Source organism: Triticum urartu, chromosome 7A, assembly GCF_056163025.1.
Source record: "Triticum urartu cultivar PI428250 chromosome 7A, HENAU_Tu73, whole genome shotgun sequence".
Taxonomy (NCBI): Eukaryota; Viridiplantae; Streptophyta; class Magnoliopsida; order Poales; family Poaceae; genus Triticum; species Triticum urartu.
In genome coordinates, this window is record NC_141879.1 from 478,925,625 (window position 1) to 478,945,608 (window position 19,984).

The following is a 19,984-nucleotide window of genomic DNA, read 5'->3' on the forward strand; positions in this document are numbered from 1 at the left end:
GAAAATCTTGGCCCGTTTGATTGGCTAGGTCGCATCAAAAAATTGGCCCGCACGAAACTTAAAAGCACCTCTGGTCCTAGCTCTGGAGGAATGGCCGAATCGGCGGTTTTTTCACAACCAGAGCCAAACGATGCAACTCGTGGTATGTGGTGGCGGAGGCTGCACGTGAGGAGGTGGTCTCGAGAAGTCACGTTGTTTTCTGAAGCCGTGGCATAATTACCCTTACCTTCCCTCACCGCTCTCTCTCTCTCTCCCTCTCTCACACTGGCGACAACGAGCAATGGACCAACGAACTTCAAGGCGAGCACCGCCATCGAGCACCGGCTTCACCAGCGCACCAACAGGACTTTAGCAATGGCGGTAAGCCCTTGCCCTCTCTTTCAATTTACTGCATTCGATTCACGCTTTAGATTGGATTTCGAGAATCGATTCAAGCGCAAGGAGAAGATTGAATACAGGGGGTCAGGGGATTGGGTTTGCCCACTCGATTCGGCACAGTACCGGTGGCAAAACTAGGCCGACTGAAACAAGCATGCAATGTTGGCAAAGTCCGAGCGATCAAACACACGCACAAGAACCGGTCGCTGCTAACCAATGCACATTCCGGTCCTTGGCAAACACTGACCACCAAACCTTTCTCGGGCACTAAAAAAAGCAGCGTGATAACAAGGGTTTTTATTTTCAGTCCACTTGTTAGAAAAATAGAGTTTGTTATTTCTCGCAACAATTTTGTTTTGTTTTGTTTTCCTTTCCGTTGGTCCTACTGCAAGAACGGTCCGCCTCTCCCTCTCTATCTCCGATCCCCCTCCGGCGCCGGCGCGCCGCTCCCAGCATCCAAGCACGGCTTTCTTGTGAATCCCCCTTCTCCCAGCTCTCTCAGCGCCCCCCATGGCTTCCTCCACGGCCGCTGCAGCCGCAGTCACATCTCTCTTACCGCCGCCCGTGGGTGCCGAGAGGCCGGTTCCCCAGGGCCGCCTCCTCTTCCGCGCCTCCCGCGCCCGCTCCAGCCCCCTACGGCTCAACCCCGTCCGACACCACGGGCTCTCGCCGGCGCCTAGAGCGGCCAAGGTCTGCCCCTGTTTTCCTAACATTAAGGAATTGCACAATTTTACGGCCTTCTCACTGGTCAGTTCTTGATTCGGAATTATAGGCTGTGGAGGCAGCGAAGGCTGACCCTCTAAATGTCATGATAGCGGGAGCTCCGGCGTCTGGGAAGGGCACGCAGTGCGAGCTAATCAAGGCCAAAGTAAGTTCTTTGGGAATATGGGTTCAGCCTTGTACATGGTTCCCTTTCTTTCTTTCATGATGCATTATGTGAACTAAATGATACCCCACGTATTGCCACGGAATTGGATATATAGTTTATAAATATCGTGTAGAATACGAATTCAGCACTTACGATTTAAACTATGTGAGAAATTTCTGCATATGCAAAGAATAAAAACTTAACAAGAAAAGTTGTGCATGTCACGATTAAATGTAATGTGATTTAAAACCCACTTAGAATACAGTAATGCATGCTGTATGGTAGAGGATTCTCATGCTATGCTCGGATGGATGCTAGTGGATCAAGTTAGTAAATCTAATGGTTACAACAATGCACACATGTTGAGATAATTAGAAATAGTGCGGATCTCTCTCTTTGGGATATAGGATTGGGATCTAGCCTTGTGTTATTATGTCATGTGTATTGTGTAATTAGCCTTGTGCATTTACAACAAAATGTGGTAAAACGTTTACGGCTAGCTTTCCTTGTTGCATCAAGTAACTGGCACTGTAATTTGCAGTATGGTCTGGTGCACATTTCAGCTGGAGATTTGTTAAGGGCAGAAATCGCCACAGGCACCGACAATGGGAAGCAGGCCAAGGAGTTTATGGAGAAGGGACAGCTGGTTCCTGATGAGATCGTTGTTAATGTGGGTATATTTTCTTCGCAATTTCATTAATGTGTTTCAAGTGAATGGTGGTAACACTGAGAAACATTTTTGGGTTACCGCCAGATGGTGAAGGGGCGTCTTCTGCAACCAGATGCTCAGGAAAAGGGTTGGCTTTTGGATGGTTACCCGAGAAGTTATTCACAGGCAATGGCACTGGAAACTCTTGGAATCCGGCCTGACATTTTCATTCTATTAGATGTAAGTGCCCGAGCCCAGCTATGGCAAATTATTGGTATGTGATGCAAATTGTGGGACATAATTGACCTTGTTGTGGTAAGGTACTAGCAGTACCAAGTAAGCTTGAACACTGCCTCTAGACCTTGAAAACTGCTGGTAGCTACCCTTAGCCTAACTAGTAGTCTGAACAGGGCAAACACTGCTTCTTTCAAAAAAAAAAGGGCAAACACTGCCATTGTGACCAATGTTGGATTTTCCTGAGAAAATGGAGATAAATATAGTCCCTTTTTTGGTACTAGTTACATAATAAAATCTACATATTTACCCTTTCAAGAATAAATAAGATCCATAATTTCAAGTTGCGCATTTAAGTACTTTCTAAGTGTTAACACTGTAATATGGCAATACACGATGTATTTATCATGCTTTCTCTATCGTGTTGAAACTGGCTGCAATTCAGTAAACAAATTCTGAAATTAAGAGTGTAAGTACTAGCGTTTTTTTTTTGTTCAGTAGGAATATTAGCTCACCCGTCGAAAATGTAGGTTCCCGATGAACTTCTTGTTGAAAGGGTAGTTGGCAGACGGCTGGATCCTGAAACTGGGAAAATATACCATCTAAAGTATTCTCCACCTGAGAATGAAGAAATTGCATCCAGGCTTACACAAAGATTTGATGATACAGAAGAAAAGGTACATGGTTCCCATATTATTAGTTAAGATAATGACAGCATAGTTTTGCATTTATTATTAGACATGGTGGAAGTGCTTATTTGTTATTAGTCATGCAGTACATGGTGTTGCTACAACACATTGTTTTTTGTCTGCTGCTAATTAAAACTAGCTTGACATAGTTATTATCTCACAGTGGACCATATTTCCATGGTGGGGAAGTTATGCATTTTTATTTTGTATTTACATTCGATAACAAGACTCGGTCACTCAGTATATGGAAGGCACGTGCTGCCTGGTCTAACGTGTGTCACCCAAAGAACAAAGTGGGGCTGGGTATCCTTAACCTGACTGCAGAACGAGGCCATGCTTATGAAGCATATAACAAGCTTTACGACAAGGCTGATATCCCTTGAGTGAAACTAGTTTGGAACTACTACAATGCTTCCTGGCGGTTTATAATTTCCCTCCTCTCCCCACGCCTCTGGTACTGTGCACCCCTTCTGGTGGAGAGATGTCTTTAACCTCTCCCATAAATTTAGGCATTTAGCTTCCTGTTCTATTGCCAGAGGAGACACTGTTCTTTTCTGGAATGCTTGCTGGTCTGATCATCTGATGAGGAGAAAATTCCATGGAATTCATGCATTTGCCCTTGATAGTCTTGCCTTGGTCCAGGATGTTCTCAATACTCATGAGCCCTTACATCTCTTTCATATTCCCCTTTCCAGGCAGGCTTTCGATGAATTTCATGAATTCAGAGAGTTTCTGTCCAACATACATTCATGCTCAGTTTCCTGAAGATAATGACTCTTGGTCCTTCTCTTGGGGTGCTAGGCTGCTAGCTTCTCATCCTCTAAAATGTACAGAGCTCAGTTTCAACACATTCATGCACCTAATAACTCCTTTTGGCTCTGGAATTCCAAATGCACCCTTAAGCCCAAATGCTTTGCCTGGTTTTTCTGAATGATAGGCTCAATACAAAGGATATGCTTCAATGTCACCAATTTCAGCCTCCTGGTGGTGTCAGCCGTGCCCTTTGCAACCTGCATACGTCAAGACTAGGGACCACATTTTCTGGCTTTGCAGCTTCAGCTCTTCATGCTGGAACATTCTTGGTATTTGTTTTGATCTATCTCAGTTTTCCTTGGATGGGGTCACCTCCAGGGTAAAGCTCAAGATTGGCAAACCTTCTACTTTGAGGTCCTGACGGTGGCTGCTTGGAATATTTGGAAACGAAGGAGTGGGAAGATCTTTCATTGCTCCTAGTAAAGCCTCCTGGCTGTTTAGCTTCAAAAGGGATCTCTTCCTTCTTTCTTACAGAATGAAGGAAGAGCTTGCCATCCCTCTTAGAGCTTGGCTTCATACCCTTGAGTATACTCCTTATGGAAGTTGTATGCTCATAGTGTGCAAGACCTTGCACCAATGTTCCAGGATGGTAGAGTTGCCGATGTAGTATGCCGGTTCTTGAACTGCTTGTTATGATGACGGAAGCTTGCAGAGAGTGCTGTGTTGAGTACTTGAGTTAGATCACTCTTTCCTGGTCTCACATATCTCATTGACCGTTTATCTATATATGTGGATTTTATCAAAAGAATCTGATTTTCAAGTGTGTGTTCTTCTGTTCTTTTACAGGTTAAGCTGAGGTTGCAGACTCATTATCAAAATATCGAGTCCTTGGTTTCGATATATGAAGATGTTATAGTCAAGGTAGGCGATTTATCTCCTTCATACTTAGAATGCTCTGCCTTGTTGGTCAGCTCAAGGCTGATATGCTATTCTACTTCACGTTGTCTATATTCCGCCGAATTACCACATCACAGATTAGTTTGAAGTCGGGGAGAAAAGTATAACAAACATATATTTTTTGGATTATGTACTATTATAAAGTTGAGCTAAGGAACTAAATCATCATAACTTAGTTTCTGTTCAGAAGTTGCTTAACACATACCGTGTGGTAATCATTAACATATTTTTGTTCTGCTGCCTAGATGGAGTAGCTCTTGTTGTTGTTAAATTCCTTGTTCCTCCATGGCATTCTTTATTCTACTTTTGTTGTCGAGGTTGTGCACTATATAGAGCAACAACTAAAAAAACTCACTGAGCAAACATTTCATAATCATGATGTATCTAGTTACCTATAACTTTCATGTATCTCTTTCACTGTCATCTGTGGTTTAGGTAAATGGAAATACCACGGTGGAAGATGTATTCGGTGAGATCGAGAAGCTGCTCACTTCCAGCCTTGATAAGAAAACAGAAATGGTGGCTAGCTAACTCATAAGCAGAGAAAGCTGCGCGAACCAGACATGTGGCTGAAGCATGATTTTATTCTATTTTTTGAAGACATGCAGGTGACAAAGCATTGATAGGATGATATTTAGAAAAGCCCTTTGTTATTCATGGATGTAAATGCGTCACTGTTTTGTAATGATCTTGACTAGGAATGCATTGATATACAGTGCAATTGGAAGGATTGCCTTGAGTTTGCACTTTTCAGTCTACATTTGTGTTGCACAACTTCATTGCATGTATTTTGTTTTACTCTGGAATCTGTCAGGTATTTCTGATGCTAGCTGAGGATTCTTCGTGTGACGATTTTGTAACATTACAAACCAGAAATCTGGCTGCAGAACTGTATAAGCAAAATGTATACCCAATATTCACAGTATGTGATGGAAAGAAGAACAAACTGAGATACGCATTTCCTTGTGAGCACAACAATCTTTCAATCAACAATTTTTTGCATCCAACACAAACCAGGGAGTGAGACCATGCTGCAAGACAAACCGAGTTCGCAGGGTTGTCGCGGCATATTCTTATTTGTTTGACCCAGACTTTCGACCACATGATCATCTTGTCAGCACTACATGATTTCAACTACAGCTCGGCCAACGATCTTGCCCTGGTTGAGATCCTCATAGGCGCCGTTCGCCTCTTCGAATTTGCATTTCCTTGATATGGCGTTCTCGAGATTGAAGGCGCCGCTCTCAGCAAGCTTGACTATCTGAGGAAGATCTTGCCTGGCTCTTGCACCATACGAGCCAATGATTTTGACCTGGTTCCAGTAATCATGTTAGCAGCCAGCCAATGTTACACAAAGCAAGCAAGGAAATCCAAGTAAAACGGAAGCATTGAAAATTGATGCAATGGTATTGCACTAACACTATACGAGTAAATTGAGGAAAGGGCCTATATGTGCCAAGACGATGTAAGTTCGAACATATCTGCAGGACCTAGCTTAAGGTCTGGACAACAAACGAACAGTAATCTGATGGAGCTAGATGCATACCTGTCGGCGAACAAGACGGGTTATATCCACCTCGCCTACTACGTTTGTTGCAGCAAGCCCGATCATAACAGCTTTACCTCCATCTCGTACACTTTGGGTGCACTGGGAAAATGTTAATGCCTTGCCAAGTGCCTCCACAGCGACATCCACACCTCTCCCACCAGTGATTTCCTGTGAATAATGAGATCATTCACATCTGAATGCGAGCACTAGCTAAGACTGAAGAAGCAACATCTGGACAGCCCATGATCAGGATGAGATATCGAGAACTGCTACCTAAACAAACTGCATTGAGTGGTTTAAAACTGCAGAACTTGTTGTATACCTTGATCCTTTCGACAGCGTCTTCTTTAGCTGCGTTTACAGTGTGGGTTGCTCCAAGTGTTTTTGCATTCTGGAGTTTCTCATCGAGAACATCCACCGCAATGACTTCGGAAGCTCCAAAGGCTCTTGCTATCTGTAAACAGCTGCAGTGTTGGAGTAATGAGGATGCGCCAACGTAAGCTACTACTCCAGAGTTTAGGAATGAATTTAATCCTTTCTTCAAGGAAATACAAATATCCTTATATCAGCTAACCTTGAGCCAACCCCGCCAACCCCAATCACTGCTACTGAATCACCGGCACGCATTTCAGCAGCATGCCTCAAAGCGCCATATGCGGTGAACACAGCACATCCTAGAATGGCTGACTCTGTGTACGGCAACGAGTTAGGAAGAATTGCTAATGCATTGGCCGGCACAACACAGTACTCCGCAAGCCCGCCCATACTGTACATGTACACTGGTTTTCCTGCAGGCATTGCAATAACATCAGCAACACTACAATAATACTATATTGTGACACTAGCGACAGAGTATGTAAGTGAATATTCTGAAATTACCGTTGCTGCGTAGAAATAGTCGGGTTTCACCATCATATAGTGTTCCTTTAGCACGATTGTACGCAAAGAAAGACTCACAGAGGTCTTCCTGGCCCTGTATCAAACCCATGTACATGGATGAGGTCAAGAAAACAAAGCAGCCCTTCATAAAGGATGATCTGATCCAGAGAAGGCGGTACCTTCACACAGTAAAAGCAATTCCCACAGGGCATTATGAAGGCTCCAACAACATGACTGCCAACTGGAAACCTGTTAATTTTTTAGGGAGGGATAACCGATTAGTTCCAGAAAACCACCATCAGAAAGTTGGAATAGGTGAATAGCGTTGGTGACAGTGCTTCCATGCTTTACCCCTTCAACAGGAGTTGCAAAAATATTTAAGCGCTCAAAAAAGGTAATCTGATGGAAATCCAGCATGTATCTGTGCTGTAAATTTTGTGCAGCTCTCAAGGAGCCAAGCATTCAATCGAACTGAAGCACCTCTAGTTATCAGCCTAAGCAGGTGTTGATGTTCCAAAGAAAAGACTAATAATAAACAGGTGTTGTCTCTTGTTTTCAGCTGCATCGGTATATACCTATTGACGATCTCAGCGGGCGTGTGCGCGCCATGGTCGACAACCTCCCCGGTGATCTCATGGCCAACGACACAAGGGCTGGCGAAAGGGAGTTCGCCTTTCATGACATGGAGATCAGAGTGGCAAACTCCACAAGCTGCATAAGTTGAGCCCATGTCAGATGAAAACCTTAGGATTCGCCCATGGGAGCTGTGAGACCCCATTCCGAGAGTCCTGAGTCACAGGATGCAGACCCAAGTCAAACGAACCTCACAGGAGCATGCATACTTGTTTAGTCAAATTGGGTATATAATCATCCATTCCCCTTTTTTTTACAATAATTTGTTATTTGTTATGCATTATGGCACAGCATACCTAACCAGCAGTGTAAGTCAGCAACATTTACTCCAAATTTCTCTTGTAAATTAGGGAGAGAGAGGAGGGGAGAAGAGAGGGAGTTCATCTAAATCTATCGGGAAGGAGGAGTGGCGGGGGAGGGGAACCTTTGGTCTTGACGAGGACCTCGCCGGCCTTGGGGCGCGGCATGCGGAACTCCTCCATGGTGAGCGGGCGGCCGGGCTCCCAGAACACGGCCGCGCGCATGAAGCTCGGCCCGCCCGACACGTGGTACCCCGAGGCGTCCGGCACCGACGACGACGACGACGACAAGGACCGCCGGAGGGCGCCGCCGATCCGGCTGAGGGCGCGGCGGGAAGCGGTGGAGATGGACATGGTGTGCCTGCCAACGGAACTCTGCAACTTCACCAACTACTCTACTCCGTTGCTGTCTTGCTGGTCTGTTTGGAGAGACCATATTTATACAACAACTCCAAGCATTTTTATACTGAGCACTCCAACTTTTCATTCAGTAAGCGGCTGCTCCATCATCCAACCAAAGAGAGGACCGATCGGATCGATTAGGACTTTCTACACATGTTTATTCAACTGCTACTGCACTTGTTTTTGCATTAGGATTAGCACAGCAAATGGAAAGACCAAATGCTCAACAAGAAAGCAACAGCGGCTCATAGTTTATTCTCGGAGAAAAGACAATAGATCGGCACTGCGGATAAGGATCCGGATGACGATGTCGGTCGCTTTCATCGGTAAACAAACAAACAAAGAGGCTGCTAAAGGAAGTACCAAATAACTCAACAAGTTGTAGCATTAGTTACAATAAATAAAAAAGAAGTTGCAGCATTTCTTGAAACTATTGGAGATGTGCAAATTAATCAACAGAATGACATGAGACAATCGTGAATATTATACATACACCTTGTCATCCTTGGTTTACCGGCCAAACCCGTGTCTGTCTGTGTCTTGTCCAATCCTCCTATATCCATCCACAAAGGCCTCCAAGAATGATCATCTGTTTGCTCCCAACAAAAAAAATGGACGAATACCTTCTTTTTGTACATTTAAGCACCTTATATATACACGCACGATGAAACCAAAAATTGACGAATGTTGTAGCAATCTGTACAATCCCTCGGCGGCAACCGAGCTACTGCACAGCGCCGACGACGCGCAGCTTCTCGTCCCCAATGATCCACCTTGTCAGCTGGCTTGGGTCCTCGGCGAGGGAGCCGCACGACGGGATGATGCTCAGGTCTGAACCTATCACCTGGTAGTCGTCCAGAGCGGCTTTCATTTCTGCCTCCACCTGTGCATCGTCCGTAAGTTCGATGTCCATGCTAAGGGCCTCCCTGTAGTGCCCTTCTTTCTCTGGGTCGTGCTCAAAAGGATCCATGACTGGACCCTGCAATGCCAGAGGGCAATGTAAACAGGTCAGGTTGCATGTTTTGGACGGTCGCAGACAGCGTAAGTTCAGCAGGATGCTTTGCTTACCTGGCAAAATTCGGAGTAATGTTTATAAGCACCGCTGTTCTCATCTTGATCGTATAGCAGTGCTCCACTGTACCAGCCATTGTCTACATCCGCTGTCGTGAATGCTAGATACCTGCAAAATTAAGGGCTCCAAGGATTTAATAAAGCATATAAATGGTAGATTGTGGACTTGATAGACATCAGAACACTGGCAAAGGATATCTATCTGGACTATCCTGGTACAACCTTCTGAAGTTGTCCTCCTCGCATGAATCTGCCGAGGAGGAAAGCCAGTTCAGCTCCCCACACAGAGACACATTCGTCTCATCTTTGTTTCCCTCGTTCGCATTTTCAACTGGAGTAACTTTTGCTATTGGAACTGTCTCTGCATGTTTTCTTTGACCAAACAACCAGTTTGGGCTTTTAAGTTGTATCTCACTGAATCGTAAAAGCAAGCTGTAAGTACAACATCAAAAAAGTAAGTTCAACCATGAATCATGAATGAAAAGAACTACATACGCTGCATCGGGTGCCATTGCAGAAGTTCCAACACCACCACTTGGCCTTAGATCAGCATCACAGTGAAGCCTCACATTCCTTATCGAACTACAGGTTCTTTCTATAAGTTTGTCGAATGAAGTAAGTTTCATCCTAGAAAAGTCCTCTTTACATGCTGGCACAGGGCTCAATGTGGGTCTTGGGCTCATGGCATCTCCAGATCCCCCGGGCACATTATTTCCATGTGGGGAACTGTGAATTAACATGAATAAAACACATTTTATTGCAGGAAACTACACACCAAGTCCCACTCTTTACATGTTAAGGGACTAAAATTGCACTGTCATAACGAACTGAAGTATAACCAGGATTCAGTTTACCTAAGATGGTAGCTATCATCACCAGCTGTTGTCACGTGGAGATAGTAATCAGTATCCAGATCCCAGAGAGCCGGTTTTCCTTCTTGAGGTTGGAAATAACCCAGAAATCTGGTAATATCACAAAACAAATCAACTTCTCAAATTCCACTTACCACAAGAGCCCAACTACTATCTTGTCTGGTCAAGATTTTATGGATGATAAACTCACGTGCGAGACTTACAAATTTATAGCATCTTGTTTCTCACCGTCGGTGTAAGCATTGCTGTAATATCGTTTAATTGATTTCAGAAACTCCCTAGATTGAGTAGTAGCCTTCCACTTCCCTTGCCTCTCGGGGAAAACCTGAGAAGAAACAAGTATATACAGTTTATGCTCACTGGGAAACAATGAGATTAGGGGGGGAAGACGAGAATTTATTGGCCAGACCAACAGTAATGCCATCCGCACTAGTATATACAAATAGATACAGAGCAGGACAACCAAATTAACACTCCATAGTCCATCCACAAAAAAAAGGTATTTGCTACATCAACTCTGAAGTAACAACAGGATGCTCCCCATGAGAGTTTTATGGCCATTACAAATTACTCATATCCTCTTGTCAACATAAGATGAGACAACAAGAGATGAAAGTACACTAACCGTATTATGTGCTGCAGAGCCTCCGTACTGATGAGCAAGTGCATCACCCATGCTCTGGTACATTTCCATTAAAGCTGAAGCGATGCTGCTATCTGGGTGGATTTTTGAAACATCTGTCAGTCCCATCGCATGAAGTTGCCTCCCCAAAGCAGCAAGGCCATAAGCATACTGTGCGACATTTGTGCGATCCAGGCAATCTATGCAATTCGTACGAAGAACTCCAGTTTGATAACAAGGAGCATCACCAAGAGGCTCATGTTTGCTATCCTCTTTTCTCATATCCTGAGAAGCTATAGAACCAAGTGCATCAGCATTGCTAGAGAGTCTCGGAAGGTCTCCAGAACTAGCTCTTATTTCAACATCCCTGTGCAATGAAGAAGTAGGAGGGAATACTGTCATTTTGCAGTTAGGATATGAGTAGTGCCCTTATTCACAACTTTAACAAACCAGTACAGTTATGGTTCATGATTTTTCCATAAACAGCCTTTTAAACCTTGGTCAAATTCAATTGGCCAGTGATTGTACTTACTTTCTAAATAAACTGGATCGGATTAATATAAAACTTGTCAAGTACTCCCTCCGTTCCAAAATAAGTGTCTCAACTTTGTACTAATTTTAGTATAAAGTTGTCCTAAAGTTGAGACACTTATTTTGGGACGGAGGGAGTATATGCTTGGCAATCTTAGAGGGCAGTACATCTGCCTGTTATAAGCTAGTATATTATATATAGTGGTTCAGTTGTTTTACACAAGAATTAATATATGTACCTTGCAGTGCTAGTTCGACTAAGCTGGATAGACCTTCTTTTCTGAACTTTTGGCTTCCCACTGTAGTAAAATCCAGTAAGGTCCAGTGCTTCACTCGCCACACCTCCTAAAACACCCAGCACATTTGCGGACTTGCTGACATAACAGATAGAAAATCATTAGCAGATGAACAGACACCAACTTATGCAGTTCTGAACTTTCAAGGATCAGTATAAAACCTTTTCGCAAATTTATGAAAATCCCAGTGTATGAATCTCAGTTTCCTCTCTTCTGGGACATTCTGATTAAGATATCCAACTGCATTAAAGAATTCACGCCTGAGCATCATCTCCCTTGGCCTTTTTTCAACAGTCTACACAGAGAGCACAAAAGCAATAACGAGTCATATTGAGGACAAAAGGCAATGATTAGCTGTACAAACAAATAAAAGTGGGCTAGCAGCTCTGTACCACAAAAGCCGAACATGTAAGCAAGAAGTTACTCAGGAAACCCTTTTTTTTAATTCTACTCAGGAAACTAGTTGGAAGAACTAAGAGGAAAATTCATCTTTTACAGAAGTAGATTTTACTCCAAATGGCATGTTACTTTTGATGTCTTACATATTGTTTACTAAGAGTACTTGGGAGCGTAAAGAACCACAAAGATGCTGTACTTTAGCAATTAATCTTATGCATAACAGTCAGTTGAGCTACTAAACTTGAGGTCAAATCTACCAAATCTACATGATAGATAAGATTTGTAAAATTCGTTGAGATAATGACCGTTTCTCTGTATCGTGCACATGAATCATTAGTTTCATCTCAAAATTAAAGGGAAAGGCAACATCACAGCAGAATCATCACTGTCAACAACAGACGGAAACATTCAGATCCTAAACCAAGTAGCAAACACATACCTTTATTAAATTAAGTATTATGATAGGCTGTCCATATCGCTGAGCGAGATCATCAAAATGTAACTTGGTTGCTTCATAAGTAGGATCATACCTCTGCACTGCACCAGAATCCAAAGATGAGAATGCACACAAAAAATGTATTTCAAGCTTTTAGAAACAAGCCCAGATAAGAGATTGGGCAAACATACAGATAAGACACAACATCTTTTTCTGATACGCAGTTGTAACAAATGATCAGATAAGAAATTTAGTCTCACATATGGACATTCCCCAATCAAAATAGGTCATTTAATTTCACCTGTTTGGTTACAAGGTAATTTTCTAGAAAATCTATTTACCAAAAATATCAGGCTTAGGACTAAGTCGGCCAGCCTCTTGTGACCAAAAGAGAGGGATCGATCCTCGCATCTGTACTATTGCGCTCATTCTTCCCTTCCAGGAACCAGCTTCCTCTTCAAATACTATTTGCTCTGTTTCAACATCGTTTGCAACTTTTCCATGGTCATTCACGCCTCTTTTCAAATACCTACAGATACCATGTGGGAGGTAGTAAGTTTTCACTTAAACAAAAAATTCAGATTACTAGCAGAGCATAGACAATACTTTGCTGGCCTCATTTGGCAGAGTAGAGGAAATCGCGTCACCCAAAACAAGAATTTACACATGCATGTGATAATTGATAAATCAACAGAAATCAAATGAACATAGATGATAGGATAGAAGCATGAATAAATGGACTTGGCTGATATAAAGTGAAAGAAGATCCAGAAATATGCAGTCCTACGAGCACATGAAACCTACCGTGTCCCAGCAAAATGCCGAGATCTTCTCGAAATGAGAATAACATTTAACTCCCTGCCAAATACTGACAGCTTGACCTGGAAAATAAATTGTGGGTTGTGTCACATGGAAAGTTAATAAACAATAGTCGTAACACATCTAATTAAGCACTAAAACACAGATCAGCTGCAAGTTGGGCGCTATTGGAAAAAAAAACAGATAATCTGAACAAGAAGCTAATCTGGTAGCAGTGCCCATCAAGCAAGCACTAAATCATAATTTTCAAAGGCTAGTCAAGTGATAATGGTTTCATTCATTAAGGAATAAAGAGATGGTAACTACAAAGCCCTACTCAACCATCACTAGTCATTGCAAGATCTCGTCCAACTTCTTTTCTCTGATGGAAAGAAACTATCAAACTGAAATAATAGCAGCTTTTCTGTTAGGTCACAATTGTCTCAGATTCTGTTAAACAAAAACAATTGAAATATTTTGAGCAGCAAATTCGTATGCATTCTTTATCAAAATTTGTTAGTGGCATCCCCTTCTAATTTTCTCATAAGACCCAGTGAGACAGATAATGCAAAGCTCCAAGTCAAATATGAGTAATATCAGAAATGGAAAAGCAAGCAATAGAAATAGTAATGGTAGCAAAACCAATCTAGATGGCAGACTATTTGCTAGGCATAACCTGCTTAAAGTGTCCATGAACGAGAGCTACACTCCACAGAGCATTGCGGCACCTTGAGCGAATCGGCTCTGTCAGGAAAGTGTTCCATACAAACAAATTTTCATAAGGTGTTTCCTTCATCCCTGCAGAGGTGACATTCTGCTGCAAGCTCTGCATGATTGGGTATGTGTAGCTATAGAAGAAATCCTTTGTGAGATCAACACTGGCCAAAAGCTTCTTGTACCTGTTACGGAGACATCATATTTCACAGCATTTGGTAAATAACCAAACTTATATACATAACTGCCAAAAAAATCAAACTATCAAAGATAACTTGTACCTTAGCTCGTTCTTAGAGGTTGCGACATCTGTCTGTACAGATGAGTGCGGGACGGTGATCATCTGGCTCTCATCTATACAATATATAGCATGGCCACAGATGCAACCGATTTGACGGCGCTTGGTGACTAAAATCAGGTAATATGACTCCAAGAACTTGATGCAACCTACATAGCAACAGAAACAAAAACTTCAAAAAAATGACAGGAGTATGTGAGTCCTCTGGCAAAGAAAGCAGTCACCAAATTGCAAAAGAAATATAACCGGGATTCAGAGGTTAATGAATTAGCTCTCAGTTTGCATCATTATTATCTATGCATTTCCGTTACCAGCTTCTGACTGTGCTTAAGCGTGCCTAGGCGCTAGGTGACAGCAGAATTGTAGCCTCAAGCACTGATAGGCGTGCGCTTAAGCGTGCCTAGGCGCTAGGTGACAGCAGAATGTGTGGCCTTAAGGACTGATAGGCGTGCGCTTAAGCGTGCCTAGGCGCTAGGTGACAGCAGAATGTGTAGCCTTAAGCACTGATAGGCGTGCGCTTAAGAGTGTCTACTCATGTGCTTACGTGAGATGGGCACTAGGAAGTAGCAAACTAAGAATTTAAGCCTAGAGCTTTTCTGAGCCTTGATTCCTAGTAAGGAACAAGGAAGTTGTTGCCAATAGATCCAAGGGACATCTTTCCTCTTTTGGAATTCATAAGCAAACGAAAGAAAACATGACGGCATAAGTATACCTTCCTATGACGAGCCAACTGAAACAAAACTAGCAGGGATTGGTTGGAATGAAATCACGGCCAATTTGCAATACAGAGACAATTTATCAACTAAAATAAGTTACCCACAATTCCTGGCATGGTAAATCTGCTGATAAATATTATCATATACCTCCAACTTAATTTTCCAGCACAAAGAAACCGCAAAGAATTTTCCAGCAAAAGGCATTGACCAACTAGAGAAAGGCTTTCTAATTTCTGACAAAATAAATCTTATGACACATTCATTTGCTTTAACAGAACAAATTCGTCCGGCTTAATTATAATTCGTATGAATTAAGAATGAAATTTCCATGGGATCAGTACAGCGAGCTAGGTTAACAATGCAACCCAATCCAATCCAGTGCAATGGGATGAATGAACGAACGAACGTTCTGGTCGGGGCACCTGCGATGCCGTAGGCCTTGGTGACGAAGGTGAGGCCGCCGGTGGAGCGGTTGCCCTCGGCGATGCGCTGGAGTAGGCTCTTGACCTCCTGCTGGGAGTACCAGACGGGGTCCTCGCTGAGGTGGAGCTCCGACGGCTCCGAGCGGTCAATCTTGAGCACCCGAAACCACCGCTTCTCCCGCGAGCTCCCGATCACGTAGAACCTCTGCGAGCACAGCCAATTCCGACGCGTCAATTGAGCAAGCTAGCGAGCGAGCGATCCCGCCGGGCGTGCGGTCGGGAGAAGGGGGGCAATGGATGCTTACGGCGCGCGTTTCGTAGAGGCGGAACTTCTCCAGCGTCGCTGACGCCGCCGTCGGGTCGTCCGCCTCCGCCGCCATCGATCCCGATCGAAGCGCGCAAGGGAAGAGGGGGTGGAAGGGAGTCCGAAGGGGACGATCGGAAAGGGGAAGAAGGGGGCACTGCGGATATTGTATCTAAACGCTGAAGGCGTCCTCCGCGGAACACGTGACCATGTTGTCAAGGCGTCCTCTTCTCTGCAATGTACAAAGCGTATTGAGAACTGTATCACGTATAGATCGCAGGTATTGCATGGTGTTGGCAACTTGGGATACCCTCGTGCGTGCCTACGTGGGCTTCGAGAAGATGACAATTTTAAGTCGTTGATTTTTATTTTTATTTGCGAGGAAGTCGTTGATTTTTTTAAATAAACTTTCATTAAACTCTGGGCACAACAATATCGCTGGGGATTCAACCAGACCATACCCAAACTTTGCTAACTCGTGTGCTACTTTATTACATGTCGGAGTACAGAAAATAAAACTAAAACATTGAAATGACATAATACAGCAGCTCCTAGCCTCCCTTATCAGAACTCCGATCTCTCACAAATCAGCATCTCCCCTTACAAGCGCATAAACAAGATTCTTCGAGTCTGATTCTAGCACAACTCGATGCACCCCAATTTCAGCCGATCCTTCAATTGCAGCTAGACAAGCAAGTGCCTCAGCATGAATAGCACTCTTAGGGCTTTTTTGATTTAAAAGATTCTTAAAGGAATTTTGAAGAATTCTAATCCTTAGGAATTTTTCCTATTTTGGTTGTTTGATTCGTAGGATTGTAAACTATAGGAATTTTTCCATAGGATTCATTTGCACTAGATTTCATAGGAAACATCCCATCCGCTTAAACCTCTTTAAAAGAATCATGCGTTTTCTTATGCATAATCAAACACTCGTCAATCCTGTAGGATTCAAGACGACATTCCACTCTAATCCCATATTTTTCCTATTCTCGCGTTTTGAAAATCCTAAGAATCAAAGAGGCCCTTAACATTTGTGAATTTCCCAGCTACAGCCGCTATGACATCACCCTCATCAGAACATACAACATAACCATATACACCATCTCCCCTATTCTCATGGAATGCAGCATAAAAATTGATCTTAACGTAATCTGCACATGGGCGCTCCCATGACTGAACCGCATGCCTTGAGGTACCATTAGACTCTTGAACCTTAGTAAAATCCTGTAAATGTTTACAGATATTAAAACAAACCTAGTCAGACGATCTCCATTGCTCTCCTGCATTTACTTTGTTCCGAGTATTCCACCAGTCCCACAGTACAACACCCACCAAAACCTGCTTCTCAGAACTAAGCTTGCATATGGCTTCAACTACTGCATCAGCCGACGAGAGCGACAGTAGGCCTAACCTGATCTCTTCCAGATTCATGCTGCGCCACACTTGTTTGACAAACTTGCATTTCAGAAAAATATGACTGTCGGCGTCCTGGGAACGGGTGTCGGATTTCGGGTTCCGGCAGACCCTTGAGGTTCGAACACTGGGGTGCGCGCGGGGATTTCGCCTTCTACCTACCTGCACCCCACCGCCTCGCTAAAATCTAAGCTATGGAAAGAACAGCACAAGAGACACAGAGTTTATACTAGTTCGGGCCACCATGGTGGTGTAATACCCTACTCTAGTTTGTGGTGTGGTGGATTGCCTCTTGGGCTGATGATGATGAACAATACAAGGAAGAACAGCCTCGCGAAGGTCTGTTCTTGGCTGGGGCGATGAACTGTTAGGAGGAGTTCAGTCACCCTTCTCTCTCTCTCTCTGTGATGCTACTCGGTCCGATCCCAGCTTGCTTTTGGGTTGGCCTCTAGATCCTCGATTGCCGATTGCCTCTACCCTGGGGGTGGCTAGTCCTATTTATAGGCAAAGGCCCTGGGCCTCTTCCCAAATATTGAGCGAGAAGGGCGCCAACAATTGGCCATTTTGAAGGGGAACATCTGGTACACTTATCCTGACTAAAGTTGGTCCTCGCCTGCCAAAGGCTCTGGTGGTGACGCTGGCTCGGGCTCCACAATGACTTTCTCCCTGCCGTTGGGCTGGTCTTGGTCTCGTTGCACCGAAACGGGTGCCTTTGCTTGATGCTCTCGCCTGCGCTTGCTCCCTTTGCACCAAAGAGGAAAGGAGGACACTGCGCGGGCTGGCGCCCGCCTGGCGCCCTTGGTCGTCATGGCTTGCGTCACGGGCACCTCGTGAGGTACCCCGCCTTGATCTCACCGCCTCCTCACGAGCCAGCCTGATGAGGCCGTGCCTGAGGAAGCTCCGTGTCGTCTGCCCCGCGAGGCTTGGCCCCTCGCGAGGGTCTTGAGTCTGTGTTGATGAAGATGGGTCGTGCTAAGCCCCCCTTTGAGCCACGCCGCAGGTCGTAGGCAGGCAAGTCTGGGGACCCTCGTTCCCAAAACGCCGACAGTAGCCCCCGGGCCCAAGGCGCGCCCGGACTTGGTCGTGCAAGGAGGCAAAAGGGCAAGGGCGAAGCGCCGCGGGCCCTAACAGCCTGCGGTCTTGGGCGCCGCGTGGCGGTTGATTGGACGTGGGTGGCACTGTTCCCCCACGCCCCCTTATTTTGCGCCATGCTAGGCGGACTCGTAGTCGTACACAGCCGCTCCCCTTTCTGCTGCTCGAGCGTCCTCTGTCCTTCCTCCTCTCGAACTCCAGCTTCTGTTTTCGACCCAATCTCGAACCTTCCTTCCCCCTTCCCATCGCCATGGCTCCGACGAAGAAGGGAAGAGGGAAGAAATCCATGCCTCCGCCTCGCTCGCCGCCGTTGGCGGCCCCCGCCGTCGACCAATCGATAATCGATCGAGAGGGCTTGGGCAAGGTCTGCTCGGCTCTGGCCACTATCTTCAATGAATGCGGGAGGACGACGGCCTGACCCGCGTCTCAATTCTCCATCGACAGGATAGTCACTAAGGTCCAGTATTTTGCCGACGCCCTGTGGGCGGGTCTGGTTCCCCCCTTTTCTGATTTCTTCAATGCCGTGCTTTCCCACTATCAGATCCACACGATGCATCTGGGTCCTGAATCCATCACCCTTCTTTCGGTCTTCGCCTTTGTTTGCGAGGCAATGATGGGCATCCTTCCTTCGATTGCCTTGCTGCGCCACTTCTTCTCTCTGCGCCTTGTCGATCCTGCCCAATGCTCGGCGTGCGTGAGCTTCGCTGCCGCGCCTGAGACAGCGGCCTCGGGGATTGACACTACAAGAAATATGTCAACTTATGACCACCACTATTGGTCACTGAATGGTCACAAATTTCCATTTATGACCTTTTTGTGACCAAAAACATAAGGTCAAAAGCTGGGCATCGTAAACTGACTATAGCGACCTTTCTTCTGGAATGGTCGCAAACGTTTATGACCAAAATAAGCCTATTGTTCTGTTTTGGTCACTAGCAACCTCCCCAGTCCACGTAGGCATCCAGCGTGGCAAGCTGATGTGGCACAAGATTCAGCCCGGTTCAATTCAGTTTTCTACATGGGCCTAGCCCAACAATTCGGCCTTTTTAATGTATTTTTTCTATAAATTTTTGATCGGCTTCATGGGCCAAGCCCAACATTGTAGCCTTTTTATTTTCTAGGCCTTCGGCCTTTTTTGCTTCCATTTCTTATTTGGGCCTTTTTACAATCCATTTTGGACCAGGTGTGTTTTCTTTTGTTTTCTTCTGCTCATCCAATTAGGCCCCACTTGTCAGTTTTCTTTTGTTTCTTTCCACTAGTGAAATGGGACCAGGTATGTTGTTTAGGTGCCACATGTCAGAAATTTCAAAATTGCTCAGATTATATTCATAACTGGGTCCCACTGGTCAAGTTTCCATTTCACATCTTTTCAACATACATAATCATTATTTCAAATTGGACAGAACAGATATAATTCATTAACACTACATTAGACTTCTACAATATTACAATTTACACTTGGCTTCACACTTCAGAACCAAAAACTCTTTGCTAAGTACTGCTTCACACTTGGCTTCACAGCTTCACACTTGGCTTCACGGCTTCACACTCCAAAAAATAGGCCTGGAGCTCCTGTAAAAGAATGAACATAAAGGCCACCAAAATTAGAGTGTACTGCTGCTGAGGCCAGAACCAAACAACTTCAATATTACAATAAAAAGAAGTCTCGGGTTTATCAAGCACAGCAAAACAACACCGTGGCCATCAGTC

General features: G+C 44.5%; 3 protein-coding genes across 4 annotated transcripts; 1 reads left to right on the forward strand and 2 right to left on the reverse strand.

The window, feature by feature from the left end:
• Positions 1 to 718: 718 nt before the first annotated feature.
• On the forward strand, positions 719 to 5,286 carry AMK2 (adenosine monophosphate kinase). The gene is made up of 7 exons (XM_048690937.2): positions 719 to 1,068; positions 1,151 to 1,246; positions 1,788 to 1,916; positions 2,001 to 2,135; positions 2,660 to 2,806; positions 4,418 to 4,492; positions 4,964 to 5,286. The coding sequence occupies exons 1-7, from the start codon at positions 889 to 891 to the stop codon at positions 5,057 to 5,059; spliced, it is 858 nt and encodes a 285-aa protein (XP_048546894.1). The 5' UTR covers positions 719 to 888; the 3' UTR covers positions 5,060 to 5,286.
• Positions 5,287 to 5,455: 169 nt separating this feature from the next.
• Positions 5,456 to 8,419, reverse strand: LOC125525932 (GroES-like zinc-binding alcohol dehydrogenase family protein). Its single transcript, XM_048690936.2, has 8 exons — positions 8,014 to 8,419; positions 7,532 to 7,667; positions 7,136 to 7,205; positions 6,957 to 7,050; positions 6,652 to 6,865; positions 6,400 to 6,541; positions 6,075 to 6,245; positions 5,456 to 5,840 (listed from the first exon to the last, which is right to left on the reverse strand). Exons 1-8 carry the CDS (start codon positions 8,240 to 8,242, stop codon positions 5,649 to 5,651), a joined length of 1,248 nt encoding a protein of 415 aa, XP_048546893.1. The 5' UTR covers positions 8,243 to 8,419; the 3' UTR covers positions 5,456 to 5,648.
• Positions 8,420 to 8,641: 222 nt separating this feature from the next.
• ATSAC1 (Phosphoinositide phosphatase family protein) lies at positions 8,642 to 15,956 on the reverse strand. 2 transcript variants are annotated; one of them, XM_048690933.2, is made up of 16 exons: positions 15,771 to 15,956; positions 15,466 to 15,670; positions 14,311 to 14,476; positions 13,992 to 14,214; positions 13,322 to 13,398; positions 12,859 to 13,046; positions 12,521 to 12,618; positions 11,844 to 11,977; positions 11,626 to 11,760; positions 10,859 to 11,222; positions 10,437 to 10,558; positions 10,216 to 10,323; positions 9,857 to 10,087; positions 9,584 to 9,775; positions 9,359 to 9,470; positions 8,642 to 9,269 (listed from the first exon to the last, which is right to left on the reverse strand). In XM_048690933.2, the coding sequence occupies exons 1-16, from the start codon at positions 15,843 to 15,845 to the stop codon at positions 9,015 to 9,017; spliced, it is 2,685 nt and encodes an 894-aa protein (XP_048546890.1). In that variant the 5' UTR covers positions 15,846 to 15,956; the 3' UTR covers positions 8,642 to 9,014. The 2 variants fall into 2 exon arrangements, with proteins under 2 accessions (XP_048546890.1, XP_048546891.1); XM_048690934.2 differs by lacking the exon at positions 15,771 to 15,956 and having other exon boundaries at positions 15,450 to 15,580.
• Positions 15,957 to 19,984: the final 4,028 nt, after the last annotated feature.